Consider the following 16,919-nt stretch of genomic DNA (forward strand, 5'->3'; position numbering starts at 1 on the left):
TGTGTTCCCACCAGCTCTTTCATGTATAATACAATCAGTTATTCTGAGTACATGAAAATCCTTATTAAAGGCCAGAATAGGATCTGAAAAAAAAGTTGACTTTTTTGCTACTGTGTATGTAATCACACACATGCATATATACACACAAACATAGCCATATGGATAAGGAAGATTTAATAGTGGGAAAAACCTTTAAGGTTTTTCTGTCTAAAGTTTTTTGATAGAGCTATATAAGATGTATGAAGTAAGTCTTTAATGGTTATGACATAGGCCTTTCATAATCATGGAACCTGCTTTAGGGAAATGATGATTATTGGTACATTTGCCATATAGAATCTAAGACATGGTGGTGATGTCTTGATGTTTTCTGATCTGATCAGTAAATTGGTTGTCTTAATATGAATGGATGGATGGATAAAATTGCAGCCAGGCAGACAAACAGATAAGCAGGCAGACAAATCGTTTTGAAAATAAGCCAACAAGCTGACATTTCCCTTTTCTCCCCCAGTCGGGCCTTACCCCAATCCATGTTGCTGCCTTCATGGGGCATGTAAATATCGTGTCACAACTAATGCATCACGGAGCCTCACCAAACACCACTAACGTGGTAAGTATCCTTTGAACAAAGGAGTATTTTTGAAACTGGAAAAGATTAGTCTCAATCTACTTATTTTTTGTTGTAAGTAAATTAATTACTATTTAACTTGACTACTTAAAAGGACAGAATTTTGAGAATACCTGTGATTTCCTTTACTTCAAAGGCAAGATCCATTCAGTCACTCACTGGTCACAAATTGCTAAGACTTAGGGGCTGTGTAGATTACTACTGAATATTATACTTCAAAAAATAAAGGTTTCTGGAAAGGGAGAGTTTTCTTTTTCAATAGAAGCATTAAGAAGTGTTCCGTGCATTGACGGACCTAGAGATTATCATACTAAGCAAAGTAAGTTAGAAAGAGAAAGACAAATACCATATGGTTGCACTTATATGTGCACTCTAAAATATGACGCAAATGAACCTATCTATGAAGCAGAAACAGACTCACAGACATAGAGAACAGACTTGTGGTTGCCAAGGGGGAGCAGGATTGGGAGGGAAGCCTTGGGAGTTTGGAATTAGCAAATAAAAGCTATTGATATAAAATGGATAAACAAGGTCATACATACAGTGCAGGGAATTATATTAATATCCTGTGATAAACCATAATGAAAAGAATATGAAAAAGAATATATATATATATATATATATATATATATATATATAACTGAGTCAAATTTGGCCATACAGCAGAAATTAACACAACATTGTAAATCAACTATACTTCAGTAAAATTAAAACAGATAAGAAGTATTGCATGCTGAGAAAGTAGTTCCAACACTCTCCTTATTGTGATTTCAAGTAACTTCGAAGTAATTTCTCTTTAGTGTCCTTGATATTGTGTCACAAACCCATGGAACATAGTAAATGTCAAAGAAGTGGCTTATCACTCTCAATCTGCATGTGGCCCTTGACCTTGTTTCATAGGATTTTAAGTTTAACATCCTAATAATATTGGCACCTCAGACACAAGCATAAGAAAGTTAGTTGGATTCATGGGCACTAAAGAAGTAAAACAAACAACATGCTGGCACAGAAAGGGTAAACCCTAAGACCCTATGCCTCTACCCTGAGGGCAGACGTCCAGTGAGGCTCTGTGTCTTCCAGCAGCTGGGCTCAGCACAACCACAAGATAGAAACAGACCGGATCTCAGCTGAATGCAATCTTCCCTGGTACTTATGCCACGGAGAGAGTGTTTTCCTTTACAAAGAGAACACTGGGTAACATGGTCAGCTCCATCCTCAGAACCTTTCCAGTAATAACAGCAGCAAGTTCCATGGGAACCATATCTCTGCATATCCTTCCATGGAGATGAATATCCTACAAAGCAAAGCAAAATTTATAAAAGTAATTTAAAGGTGGGCATCACTTCTGTGTGGAAGAGTATATTTGATTTTAACATTTTGATCCATGTGTGTTTTCTTTGTTGTTTCATTTTAAAAAATGAGATCATCTGAATTAAAGTCTACTTGGTGAAAAGCGGCAGAGATGGGGGAAGTCCAGTGACAAAATAACCCCTTGGGATAATGCCCAAAGAAGAGGATAATGACCTGTTGAGATAAAGCAGGGAATGCAAACCAAGGACATGTCAAATCTGGCCTTGGGTTTATTTTGTGTTGCTTATGCAGCACTTTTTGTTTTGTTTTGAACTCAATTTTTTTGCCCAACACTCAAGAAATGTACACAGATATCCCAGACTGCTACTATTTTTGAAAAATATAAAGGTGTGGCATGATACAACTGGCATCCCAAAGATTTACTGCCGCAGTCTGCCCATGCCAGGTAGGGGTGCCTCCCTCCAAGAGCACTCTCCACCTACCCTCTTTACTCGTCCACTCTCCTGCTTGGTCCTGTTGCATTTGCCTTTGAACCCCCAGTGATGTGACATTGTAGATTATTGAGCTTCCAGTCCTGCCGAGCTCCGTGGACTTCATGCTGAAGTTTTCCGTCGTGGGCCAGGCTCCTGGGCAATTCTTGTGCATTTCATTTCCCTTCTTCCCTATTTTCAGTAGGGAAGTGCTTGGGACTGCTTTTTATTTAAACAAAAACCTCTATCACAAACTTTATGTAAAGAAAATGTGTCAGTCTTTAGAGCTGTCTTTGACGCACTTTGGCTCCTGTTCCCCAGAGAGGAGAAACAGCCTTGCACATGGCAGCTCGGTCCGGTCAGGCCGAAGTCGTGCGGTATCTGGTGCAAGACGGAGCTCAGGTAGAAGCTAAAGCTAAGGTATGTGCTGTGCGTGCTGTGTTTGCTCCCAAGAGAAGAAGTGATTTTAATAAAACCTTTAAACATATGCATGCTCTCTTCCAGGATCACTCTTCTAGAGTAATGACCACCACCAGTGACAAAACTCTCTACCCCAGGGATATTGAAAACATCCCTTCGCTGCCCATGTCCACTCAATTATTTAAAAAAATGAAATGGAACAAGAGCTTTGTGCCAGAAAGAACTCTGTGTCCTTGGCACATTGCTCATCCCTAACAACTTAGAAACCAAGCCTAGAATTGGCCCAGAGTTATGTGCACTCTGTGAAGAAGGGCTCGTGCACAAAGTTTCTAGCACAGGCATAGTGTAGAAGCACAATTGAGTTCTTTTGGTTGACTTAGATGTCAGCTGTCACAGCCACAAAAGGGGAAGGGGAGTTTTAACTTTTTCTCCAGGGCTTCCCTGGTGGCTCAGTGGTAAAGAATCCACCTGCCAATGCAGGAGACTCAGGTTTGATCCTTAGGTCAGGAAGATCCCTTGGAGAAGGAAATGGCAACCCACTCCAGTATTCTTGCCTGGGAAATCCCATGGACGGAGGAGCCTGGCGGGCTACAGTCCATGGGGTTGCTTAAAGTTGAACATGACTTAGTGATTAAACAGCAGCAGCAGCAACATTTTCTCCACAAGTTGTGAAACCATAAACTCAGATTTAGTCAGAGTTGTTCACGGAACGTAGAATATAGAAGAAAGTCAGGATTGAGTTTGAATTCATCATTCTCTGCCTAGCATTTACCCACCAGAAGAAACTTGCTGTCACTATCTGGCTGCGTAGTTGGTCCGATTATCAAATGGCAATTTTGGTCAGGAATCATAGATACATAAATACCTAAGGCATTTAATTTTCGCCCTTCAATATACAAATGTACATTTATTTGTCATTTATGTATATACTTTGCAGTCTCTAGTTTAGGGTTAAATGGAGAGGAAACGGAAACATTTGCGAAGCAGTCTGAGTAGTCTTGACTTTTAACATTTTCCTCCAGTTTATCCAGTTCTCCTGCATGCATGCAAGCTAAGTTGCTTCAGTCATGTCCAACTTTTCGCAACCCTATGGACTGTAGCCTGCTAGGCTCCTCTGTCCATGGGATTCTCCAGGCAAGAATACTGGAGTGGGTTGCCATGCCCTCTTCTAGGGGATCTCCCCAACACAGGGATCCAACCCATGTCTCTTTCATCTCCTGCATTGGCGGGCGTGTTCTTTACCACTAGCACCACCTGGGAAGCCCATTCAGCTCTCCTACCCGCATCTAATTTGACCATAATTGGTATTTATCAACTTCTACCAAGGCTCTCCAAGGCTTTTACCTTAGTATTCTTAGGGGAAAATAAAGCTTTTCCTTTCCTACTTATATTTTACCTGTTAAGTGTTATGTTTTTTATAAGTTATATATTTTTATATTTCTAAAATATATTTTCATATTTTAAATATATTTATAAAAATATTTATATTTTAACTATATAAATATATAGTTAAAGTAATTAATACAAATATAGTACAAACTGATAAACTAATATAAACATACTAGTATAGGAACAAAGACAACTAGGTCTTTGTAAACATGCAATCCACATGTGGGTACAAAGACAGTGATGTTCTAGGCAGCAGACCATAACCTTGAGTGTCTAATGTACTGTGGTTCCAGTTGGTAGATTTTACAGAGGACCTAGAAACAAAGCTTAGCAAACTTTTTCTGTAAAGCATCTGATCGTAAATATTTTAGGCTTCTCAATATATATAGTCTCTGTCACAGCCACTCACCTCTGTTGTTACAGAACAAAAGCAGTGATAGACAATACATAATTTAATACATCAGCAGATGGACAGGACTGTGTTTCAATAAAACTTTATTTATAAACATAAGTGGCAGCTAGATTTGGCCCCTAGATTTTACTGTTCTGATGTCTGATCTGAAGGATGTTGGTTAATCTGCTAAATCAGTTAGGTGGAATGGTTAAGAGAGGCTGTACTCCACCATTACAAGAAACCTCACATTTTAGTGTTGTTACATATGAAGCATGTCATCTAGGAAATGGTTTAACCTACAAACTGAAATTGACCATAAGATTTTTAGTTATTTCATTAAAGAGACAGTATGCATCAGCCAGACTGCCTGGGTTTGAATCTGTGTCCATCATTTACTAGCCATGTAACACTGGGCAAGTTAACATTTCTGTGCCCCATTCCCTTCTCTAGTTTCCTCATATACAAAATGGGAATAATGACAGTTGTAACTGATAGAGTTGCTGTGATGATGAATGAATTAATGCAAGTGGAGTACCTAGTACAGAGCCTGGGGCATGCACCTGCTCAGTTGATGTTTAACGTTTTTTGTTTTAGCAATTATCTCTTTCTGCTTTCAGTGTTTCTCTTCTTCCTTGTGGCATCTCCACTAACTTCTCACGCTTCCTACTAGTTACATAGACCCTCTTGCTTTGACCTTGACCCTCCTTTTACTTACCTTTGCAAAGCAGTGTCCTGTGCTCCAGCCTCAACTGTCTACTTGCCCTACCTAAAGTATTGGCCTGGACTTGTTCACATTCTAGTAGGGGATTTCTCTCCAGAGAGCATCTTTGGGCAAATGAGGAAAAGATGTACCTCCAATATGAGGATAAGGCCCTCAGGGTGCAGAACTTATGAATACCTCATGTCCTTGGGTGAACTGTAATAGGGGGCCCTTCATTTCAGGCAGTTGCAGCTTATGCCAGGATGACAACTTGGCAAGCAGAGGAAAAACTGGTTATCAGCCCTCATCAGACCTCTTGGCTGGAAGCCTTCCTCAACCATCCTGTACTGCCCCCATTTCCCCACGTTTGATTGTGGGAAGGCAGTACCAATAGAATAATTCATTCTATATGAGTACGTGATAACTGGTGGAGGTTATCCCTCCCAAGTATTTCGGTTTTCCCAGGATACATTCCCTTATGTCCCCTCTCCCACCAAAAAAGAATCATTAGAGGTGAAAAAATTGATAAAGTATAGCAGGGATGAGTGAGTGAGGATAATTTTTTAAAAGAAATGCCTTTCACAATTTCCATTCTAATAGGTTACTCAAAGAGTATTTAAGGTGCTTAAATCCACCATCACCACCTTTCTGAAACCTAAAGAAAAAGATAGATGAGGTTCTTTTTAGTATTGTGTCAAAGAGTTGAATGTAGCCTCTCATACCAAGCAGCGAAGTTTGCTGTATTTTTCACCACGGCACCATTGTTTTCTCAGTTCATCAGACCTGCATTCTTACCTTGCCCTTTAGGATGACCAAACCCCACTCCACATTTCTGCCCGACTGGGGAAAGCAGATATAGTACAGCAGTTGTTGCAGCAAGGAGCATCTCCAAATGCAGCGACAACTTCGGGGTACACCCCACTGCACCTTGCAGCGAGAGAGGGACATGAGGACGTCGCAGCATTCCTTTTGGATCATGGCGCATCTTTATCTATAACAACAAAGGTATGAAAGTCAGTCTTAGAATCCTGCTGTGTCCCCCAAATACATTCTCTTCACAGTTTCCTGCACAGTAATAGGTAGAAAAGCTGTACAACAGCATATATGCTTGGATCCCAGGATTAACATGACCAACAAAGTCCTGGGGTGGGGCGGGGTAGCTTGTTGTGTGTGTGTATAACTTACATTTTATTATCTTCTAATGAAACCTTATTGATGTCCGGAGTCAGATATTTCTTGCAAATTATTTGATAGATTTAAATGGTGGTTTAAAAACACAGCCACAGGTTTCTCTTGCTGAGTACAGGTAGACAAACCACATTATCCAAGCCAGTTGGTTAATGGCTTTTTTAGTACTTTCAAAGCAGGAGGTAGATTTTTCTTGGTTTGTTGTTATTGCTGCTTTGTTGTTGTTGTTGTCTTTTCTGATTTATGTTTTTTTAAAATCTCAACTCTGATGCCTTGCAGTAATAACCTCCATACACACACAGTTGCTTTCTAAGTTCAGAATGCAAAACTTAAGAGTTTTTCTTTGATCCTATGTAAACCTAGCAAGTGTGATAGCGAGATGAACTGGCTCATGGCATGTCTCAGAAAGCTAGAAACTGGGGTTATACTCTCTTATTGGAAGGCAGAGAAGAGGCATTAATGTGTGATCAATGCTGAAGATAATTACTGTATTTACAAATACTTGGAAAATTATCTAAACAAACGATGACTTCTTCAAAATTTCACCCCCTGTGATTCTTTAAGAGAGATGCAAGTTCCTGGATCTTACTTAACATGTGAAAAAAAGAGTAATGAGTGATGACGTTTTGAGTGCCCCAGCCCTTCCACCATGCCAGCTGCCCCCTGTCTCTAGATGGCTATAGTCCCATGAGGTCAAATATGTTGAAAACCCTCTAGTCCCTGCCTTGTGCTTGGAGCCCTAGTGGTGCATGGTGACTAACTGGTTGATACCCAGATCCTTGTAGGAATTAGAAGTAAGGGAGAAGAGCTACTCAACTCTCGGCATCCAACTCACATATTTATTGGGATAGAACCATGTGTTCACCTGCAGTAGCTGAGGTATGAGAACCTCTGACTCCTACACACAAGGACCAGGTCATATCTTCAGACATGTATTAATATCTACATGCAGAAATAGAGAAAAGGGTGAAGAGAGGCTCTCTTCTGGTAATGTGAGATTATGGGAGGTTCAGACTTGCCCTGGATTTTTCCAAGCCCTCCAAATCCAAACTGGGCTTGGATCCTGCTACCTGTTCTTCCTACAAGGTGAAATCCCCAAATGGCCCTTGAGTAAACCCCAGCTCCATCTTTCCAAATTCATCCTTGTCAGATAACTGAGGAGTACCAAGATTAGTATTTCGTTGTGGCTGAGCCAGCAGAGAGAGAAAGATTAAATATCCTGCTCATCTTTGTTGAAGAGGAGACTCTTTCACTGTTGTCTACCAATCTTGATCCTTAAATATAGGGTGTACTGCTCTTCACCATTAGAATATGCATCAGTTCCAGAAAAGTGATGCCTTTGTATCATTTCTATTGTTACTGTTTTTATGTTTCTCTTATGCTTATGTTATAATTTTTATGGTTCTCTTTTCAGAAAGGATTTACTCCCCTTCATGTGGCAGCAAAATATGGGAAGCTTGAAGTAGCCAATCTCCTGCTACAGAAAAGTGCATCTCCAGATGCTGCTGGGAAGGTATGAGGTCATTGGCCAACATGTAACAGGCCACTCCCATGATAACCACACAAGCGCTTGCTAATATTCACTGACAGCCACCTAAATTGTTAACTAATCCACACTTAAGCCTCATAGGATGAAGATCACTTCAGAAATAGGAGGTCCAAGTATTGTTGAAACTGGAATGTAAATTACACCTTGTGTTGTATCCCATCTAATCCCATCTCCTGAATCTAGGCCTCTGAAGTTAAGTCACTTTGACACTTGTTGTTTCTGCACGTGTTTTCAGAGCGGGCTAACTCCACTGCATGTAGCTGCACATTATGATAATCAGAAAGTGGCTCTTCTGCTTCTGGACCAAGGAGCCTCACCCCACGCGGCTGCAAAGGTACTTGTCATTCAAAGCATGAGGAGACTGATGAACAGCGTCCTCCAGTCTCTTTATGTAAATTTACTTTGGCTTCATATGGAGCACCCCCCTGGTTTAGGCATCACTTAAAGATCATGGAAATATAAGCGGCCTTAGGAAATCTGTGCTTTCAGCTATTTAGTCAACTCATGTGGTAGATGCTCAATAAATATTTACTTGGCCATTGATATTCCTTGAAAATCTAGGACATTCTAGAGCCTGGGGAAAATTCAGGAAAAAAATTTGAAGTCCTCTTTAGCCAGATTAAAAACATAAATACAGCTTGAGGGAGTAAGAAAGTTCTCATTTTTCAAAGTTATAAAATATGTGTTATATTTTCTGGCCATAACACACTGCCTTTGAGTGGTTTATGTGTGTTTTAATAAGTTGAGAGGTTTTGCTTATGTGTTGTTATTACTGCTAAGGAGAATCTTTATTCTTTTTTCAATTGATTTTATTGAAATATAGTTGATTTACAATGTTGTGTTAATTTCTGCTGTGCAGCAAAGTGATTCAGTTATATAGATGTATACATCCTTTCTCATATTCTTTTCCATTATAGTTCATCACAGGATACTGAATATAGAACCCTATGCTATACAGTTAGAGAATCTTTATTCTTAGTGTTAGGTCATTTTTTACCAGTAGACAACAGAGATTTCTCATAAAAGAGATACTTAGAGTGAATGGCTTTCTTATGACTCTGGTATTCTCATTTGAGAGGCAAATCATAAAGAGTTTGTTTAAAGATAGGTTAATATTGTTTGAGGGCAGGAGGAGAAGGGGATGACAGAGGATGAGATGGTTGGATGGCATCACCGACTCAATGGACAAGAGTTTGAGTGAACTCCGGGAGTTGGTGATGGACAGGGAGGCCTGGCATGCTGCGGTTCATAGGGGTTGCAAAGAGTCAGACACGACTGAGTGACTGAACTGAACTGAATATAGATGTTGTTGTTCCATTGCTCAGTTGTGTCCGACTCTTTGCGACCCCATGGACTGCAGCACACCAGGCTTCCCTGTCCTTCACCACCTCCCAGAGCTTGCTCAAACGTCCATTAAGTCAGAGATGCCATCCAACCATCTCGTCCTCTGTCGTCCCTTTCTCCTCCTGCCCTCAATCTTTCCCAGCATCAGGGTCTTTTCTAATGAGTCAGTTCTTCGCATTGGGTGGCCAAAGTACTGCAGCTTTGGCTTCAGCATCAGTCCTTCCAATGAATATTCAGGACTGATTTCCATTAGGATGGACTGGTTTGATCTCCTTGCAGTCCAAGGGACTCTCAAAAGTCTTCTCCAACACCACACAGTTCAAAAGCATCAATTCTTTGGTGCTCAGCCTTCTTTATGGTCCAACTCTCACATCTCTATAGGACTACTGGAAAAACCATAACTTTGACTATATGGATCTTTGTTGACAAAGTAGTGTCTCCTCGTTTTAGTATGCTGTCTAGGTTTGTCATAGCTTTTCTTCCAAGGAGCAAGGATCTTTTAATTTCACTGTTGCTGAGCAGATGGCTATGATCAGAGAATACTAGAATGATATGGACCACAATTTAAAAGCTGTCCCATTCTTTTCCTAAATACTGTTGGTTGAAGGAATGTTTAGTATCCTTCAGGCTTTTTATATTTGTTATACTCTTCTATTAGGGGGCAGCTATAATGTTTTCCTTTAAACTGAGTGTTTAGATCACATCTCTTGTGCATACAAATCAAAGAACTTGAGCTGTTATAGATTACTTTGGATACTTTCAGAGAGAAATTATTCACATGTTTTCTCCATTTCTCCAAATGCAATCTTCAGAACTTCTTTTCCTGTAATTCTGTCACCTCTTGCCCCATCCTCTTCAGAATTGTACCCAGTGAACCCTACAATTCAAAATCAAGCCCCCAAACTTCTTTTCATTTGAGTGGCTTTTTCCCATAATTTCTAACTCTGATGTTCTATCATAAAGCCATGAAAAGCAGCATTATTCACAGTAGTCAAAAGGTAGAAGCATCCAAGTGTCTGTGGTAGGATAAATGGTTAAACAAAATGTATATACATGCAATGGAATGTTATTCAGTGTTAAGAAGGAAGGGAATTCTGACACATGCTGCAACATGAATGAACCTCAGAGATACTGTTGTTGTTTAGCCACTAAGTCATTCCTGACTCTTTGCAACCCCATGGACTATAGTCCACCAGGCTCCTCTGTCCATGGTATTTCCTAGGTAAGAATACTGGAATGGGTTGCTGTTTCCTCCTCTAGGGTATCTTCCTGACCCAGGGATCGAACCCACATCTCCTGCATTGGCAGGCGGATTCTTTACTGCTGGGCCCACAGGGAAGTCTCAGAGATATGCTGAGTGAAATAAGCCAGACACATCAAAGGACAAAAACTGTATGATTTCATGTAAAAACAGAAAGTAGAATGCTGGTTGCCAGGGGCTGAGTAGAGGGAGGACTGGGGAGTTAGTGTTTAATGGGTGGAATTTCAGTTTAGAGATAGATAGTGATAGTGAATGCAGAACAATGTGAATGTACTTAAGGCCATTGACTGTACACTTAAAAATGGTTACAATGGTAAGTTTTATGTAATATATATTTTACCACAATTTTTAAAACAAGAAAAATTTACAATGAAAGTTGATAGTTATCTATTTCACTTGTGTATTTTCATAAGTTTTTGAACCTGGGCCATTTTTTCTTTTAAATACTCTCAGGTTTGTGTAGGCAACCAGTAAATAATTAATAGGTGAGCTATTCATTCCCCACATGAGAGCAATAATTTTGTCACAACTAGTGCTAAGCAGTTTAGGATTGACAGAAGGCATCAGTAATAACTAAAGCAAAATGAGTCCCATCCATTTTCCATTCACAAGTAACTGTTAAACAGGTCAATAGTTGATATATTTCATTTCCAGTTGATTTCCAGCTTTGTGTTTGTCCAATGAGACTTCATGTTTCCCTATCTGCACAATATCTTTAACAAAGAGTAGAAAAGCAGTTCTTTAATTCCTTCTAACAGTCCTTTAGCCTTAGGCATATCTTTTATAGTCAACTGAACACAGGCTTTCCCGATAGGACATTCATTCTCTTTCCCATAACCATGCTGCTGCTGCTAAGTCGCTTCAGTCGTGTCCGACTCTGCGCGACCCCATAGACGGCAGCCCACCAGGCTCCCCCGTCTTCGGGATTCTCCAGGCAAGAATACTGGAGTGGGTTGCCATTTCCTTCTCCAATGCATGAAAGTGAAAAGTAAAAGTGAAGTCGCTCAGTTGTGTCTGACTCCTAGCAACCCCATGGACTGCAGCCTACCAGGCGCCCCCGTCCATGGGAGTCTCCAGGCAAGAGTACTGGAGTGGGTTGCCATTGCCTTCTCCATAACCATGAGAGTCTCTGAAATGCCATCTCTTTTGCTTGTCCAACCATCCCACTTTCTGAGACAGTGATCCTGTTCTGAAGGTTTTTCTAAACTTTGATCCTGAGTAAAAGCCAGTTCTATCAGTTAGGATTTGGTTCACTTGCTAAAAAAACAGACCTAGCTACAGTGGTTTAAACTGATGAGGTTCTATTTTTCTTTTGTCATATACAATCTGGAGGGAGGCAATTATTGATGCTGGTTCAGAGTTTTCAGAGGGTGGAAGATTCTTCAATTTGATTCTTTTTTGGGGTCTGTCTTCCAGATATTGTCACTCGTGCTGCCAGATCCCCTTTTCAAGCAAAAGGCAGTAGAAACAGACAACAGGGCATTCTCAGTAGCTCCACATTTCTCCTTATGTTTCACTGGCTACTTCTTTCTGCAAAGGAAGCTGGGAAATGTAGTTTTCAGCTGGGCACACAGCAAAGGTTATTTTATTAAGGAAGAAGGGAGAATGGATATAGGGGAGGTAAATAGCCTCGGTTAGGAAGGCTACAGCATTTCTGAATTTAAGCATTGCTAAAGAGGGAGGGACAAAAACTCAACAGAGCCAGTCATGCAGATGGATATGACAGTGGTGACTTCCATGAAACTTCCACAGTTTACATCCTTGGTTTTCAGAGAATGTGATATGTTCTTTTTGCCCTTTCTTTTGTAGAATTGCTGACATATTTTCTTACTTATACATGTCCTAGAAACACGATGTGACTTTAGGTAATGGAGGACAAAGGAGGGTGCTAAAAAACTAGATTGGTTCCTCTAATCCATTTTATCCAGATCTATTTCCTGAGGCAGGACATTGTGCTGGAAAGAGGATTGGCTTGAGTTCAGGTGTAACCTGGACACAGATTGTGGAAGGTCTAGTGAGCTGTAACTTACTATTGGTGAGATTTCTCTTGCATAAAATGTGCAGTATAACTACTGACATGGATCAGTAGAGTTTGTGAAAATTTGGGGGAATATATAAAGTATAGTGCTAAACCCACTCTAGTACTCATGCCTGGAAAATCCTCATGGACAGAGGAGTATGGACAGAGTCCATGAGGTCGCAGAGAGTCCAACATGACTGAAGTGACTAAGCAGCAGCGGCGGCAATGCTAAATATATTACTTTGCTTATAATTTATATTTACATTTGCTCTTGTTTTTATCTTGAAATGCAAAAGGATACATGGCATGCACTTTGTCCTCTGCATCAAGAAGGAAAAAGTGTTAAGATTATTCTTTAGTTCAGTCTCCCACTGTTTTATTTCTCTTCTGATAATTGTATTTGTCTCCTTTAGTATGACAAATAAGAATCCTTTGTTTCTAGAAATTAGAAAGAGCTTAAGGAATTTACAAATTTTTATTATAGATCTCAAGATAAATTACTTGTTTATCATTTGCAATATTCTTAAGTCTTTCTGAGATGAATTATCCATTCTAAAATAATACCCTGAATTGTTTTCCCCTTGCTTTATACTTTTGTTTGTATCTCTGATAAGGAGCTCAGGATAAACCCCTCAGTAATAATGAATAACTTGTCTAGAATTGGTGTACATTACAGAGACAACAGAGCCTCTCTGTTTTATTTAAGAGCGTATGATTTTTTTTTTTCTTTGGTGGAGTTAAAAGTAATCAAGAGGATTGTCACAATCTCAGAGGATGCTGACTTGCCAGTAGAGGTTAAGCAGTTACTGAACTTGAAGGTTATGTCAGTAGCAAAAGCAAAAAGAGATAAGAAGCATGGTTGGAAGCTGGACTCTTACTTTATCTGTGCTTACCACTCTGGTTAGCTAGTGTTAGAGTCTTGAATAATCAAGTTTCCTAGCACTGCCTTGTCAATTTTCCCTTTTCTTCAGGGGTGGGGAGGGTAGTAAAACAGCTCACCCTTTCCTGTCACTCACTGTAGAGTTGGGCTCAGTCCAGAGCTCTGCGTTGGACTCTGAAGACGATCTCTTTAGGGTGTGTCTGAGCAGAGGGCCAAATGCTTCTCAGGTCAGCTGGGGTTTCCAGATGGAAACAGGTCAAAACTAAAAATAGGGATATAAGATCTTCTACTCTGACCCATCCATTCCGTTTGGCAGAGGCTGGTTTCAGAAGAGTCTGGAAGTGGCATTTCCACTTCCCGGTTAATATCAGTTGATATCCAACACCCTAAATCTTCTGCAGTTGATTATTGAAAGAATGTCAAGTGAAAAATGCTGTCACACTAGAAGAAACCAATGACATAAATATGAGGGTTAATTATAGTAGGCTAGCCGACCAGTGATCCAGCAGCTCCCATTGCCCTCTGAGTTGTTTCTGAACCATCCATGTGGCTTGGAAAGATTGTGACCGATCTGTTGTCCAGGTTTGGATCATATTCTCAAATAGAAATTCTCTTTGTATTGTATAATTTCTACTTATTCTTTTTTTCTTTTTCTGTTTTCTTTCTCTAAATCCTCTTGTCTATACAAAAAAAAATCATTATAATTTTTCATTGGCATGTTTTATATGATCAGATTCAGGCCTGTGTCAAAATGTAATCTTCCGTTTCTCTTCAATGACCAAGAGGCAGGAGCATTCCATAAGGCTTTCTTTATTAGGACAGAGGACTCTGAGGGCTCTTGAGGCAGCTTATGAACAATTTGGCAAAGGAATTTTGGTTCCTTCCACCTCTGAGCATCAGGGGTCAACCAAGAGAAGGAGCCCAGGGTGTTTTGAAAGCTCTAATAAACTTGACTCAAGTCAAAGGATTTGCCAGTCACCACCAGGTACTGGAGATACAAAGACAAGTTTGGAACAGCACTTGCTCTCAACAAATTTGCATTTTAGTAGAAGGACTGAATATATCCAGGATTTAGACTGGAGTCACTCAAGTGAGGGGAAGGTGTAAGAGGGGAAGGGGAGGTAAAACACTTCATGGGGGTATGACCCTTGAGCTGAACCTTCAACTGAAAGATGTTGGCCCCAAGGGCATGTTGTGTTGGAGAAAAGAATCCTTGGTAGGGTGAGGCAAGACAGAACCAAGAGCCATATGTTGTTTTGGGGACCAAAACATCTGAAGCATGACGTAGAAACTGGAGTTTCATAAAGGAGGCCATCAGAGGGGCAAATGGGAGAAGACTACAGTATCTTTGTCTATTGTGAAAATAAAAAATTTCAAAAAAATTAAATAAAAAAAAATAAAAAATTTCAACATGTAAGCAATAGACTATTGAAGGTATTTTAAAGGTAGGATAATGGCCCCTGCTACAGGGGCACCATTTGTTCTCTAGTTGGGTTTTTCTGTCGTTGATACATAAGGGAAATAATTATTGAGCACCTACATACTGCCTGTGCGAGGGATTGCCATCTCCCATTTATAAAACCACTGGCTCTCTGACTCTTGAACTAAACTGTCTGTAGAATGTTTTCCCTATTTAGACATGCGGGTGACACAAGGGAACTACATTAATAACACTTCTTGATTTCTCAGTGTTTGCTTACTCTATCATGATTTTTTAAACAATCAAAGAAAATCATTAGAAAGGGAAACATACTATTTGAAAATGCAATGCACACATTTTTATCTTGTGATTGGACATGTGACCAAGTGATTTGTGTTGACAGAATGGTTATACACCACTGCACATCGCTGCCAAAAAGAACCAGATGGACATAGCGACAACTCTGCTGGAATATGGTGCTGATGCAAATGCAGTTACCCGGCAAGGAATTGCTTCTGTCCATCTTGCAGCTCAGGAAGGACATGTGGACATGGTATCACTGCTCCTCAGCAGAAATGCTAATGTGAACTTGAGCAATAAGGTAACCTTTTTTTTTTTCTCTGCAAATCATACCATGCAATGAAACCTCACCTCCAGAAAGATTACTAAGAAATAATGAAAAATTCAAGTCAAATAGAATGTGGAAAGTGTAGTATGCACAAAGATATTTACCAAAATGTTATTTATCATAGGGAAAATTTGAAAAAATGTCTTTAAACAATAAGAGAATGCTAAGTCAGTAATTGCAAAGTCATATAGGTGTGTACATATGCTATAGCCATAAAAATGAGGTCCATAAAATTTTTCTAATAATGTGAAGTTTTGTTAGAATATTAAGTCAAAGGGCAACATTGTGACCTCACCAGAACACAGTAAATAAGAAGCTATAAGTTGTAAATTACAAGTTGTAAGGTGAAACATTTGAGGGGTACCTACTCCTTGCTTGTCCTAGTTTTAAGTCTTAGGTTACAAAGAGAAATTAGGAGCAGGTCTGCCTTCAGAAAGTTCATTTTAGTAACAGAAATTTAGAGTAGGTCTTTTATTCAGTAGATCGAAAAGTTAGTTTTTGTAGGTAAATTGGCAGTTCCATGCAACCCTTTAAGTCTCTGTTCCTCAAAGTCTTTAGACTCCCCCACCCTTGCATTTGACTCTCCTTGGTTAGTAAAAAGGTTTGTGAAAAGTCCAGCCCACAATTAGCAGGAATGAGGTTACAGCCTCTCACTGTGTTATCAAAGAATTTGGTTTTGTTGACCTGCTTATTAATACATGAGTCTGAGATTTACCCAGAATTCCAGACCCATGTTCCTAAGTCTTCAGATAAAACAGAAATCTGCAAGAGTGCCCCCAAATACCGGATAATACAAACTCCCTGACATGTAGCTTCTCCTCTACAGGATGGTGATGTGACATTTCTCAGCCATAGCTCAGATACTGGAGGAGAGTTTCAAGATAACAGTAGTTTTACAGCAACAGTCATAAGGAGTTTTAATATTTAATATATGTGGCCTATACTTTTTAATCATGGAGACTTTGAATCTCCTGGGTATAAATCCTAAATCTGACTTCTACTTGATGTGTAACTTGATTGGACAATCATGTGACCTCTCCGAGCCTTAGTTCTATCCTCTAATAAACAATGCCCACAGTATTTACTTCCTAGAAATGTCATGAAGGTGAACTGAGATAACATTTAGTACCTTCTTCTAACTAGAAAAAGAATAATTGTCTTAATTTTAGACTTTTTACAGTTTGGGGGAAAGGTTATGCACTAATCTTAATCACCAAGGTGATTTAACAAATTTTATAGATGAAAAGACATACATAAGAAAATGGAAACCTTTTTTCACTTTTAGTATCTTGGAAATACTTTGTGATCATTGTAGAACAA

General features: G+C 39.6%; 1 protein-coding gene across 1 annotated transcript in view; it reads left to right on the plus strand.

Moving 5' to 3' along the window:
- ANK3 (ankyrin 3) overlaps positions 1-16,919 on the plus strand; it is a 365,422-nt gene that overhangs the window by 195,932 nt on the left and 152,571 nt on the right. Inside the window, exons 12-17 of the mRNA XM_081569013.1 lie at positions 509-607; positions 2,728-2,826; positions 6,117-6,314; positions 7,912-8,010; positions 8,282-8,380; positions 15,375-15,572. Of these exons, the coding sequence (XP_081425139.1) occupies positions 509-607; positions 2,728-2,826; positions 6,117-6,314; positions 7,912-8,010; positions 8,282-8,380; positions 15,375-15,572 (792 nt within the window). The remainder of the gene's footprint in view (positions 1-508; positions 608-2,727; positions 2,827-6,116; positions 6,315-7,911; positions 8,011-8,281; positions 8,381-15,374; positions 15,573-16,919) is intronic.

This window comes from Giraffa tippelskirchi, chromosome 2 (assembly GCF_054371585.1).
Source record: "Giraffa tippelskirchi isolate mGirTip1 chromosome 2, T2T-mGirTip1v1.2.pri, whole genome shotgun sequence".
In the NCBI taxonomy this organism is placed as follows: Eukaryota; Metazoa; Chordata; class Mammalia; order Artiodactyla; family Giraffidae; genus Giraffa; species Giraffa tippelskirchi.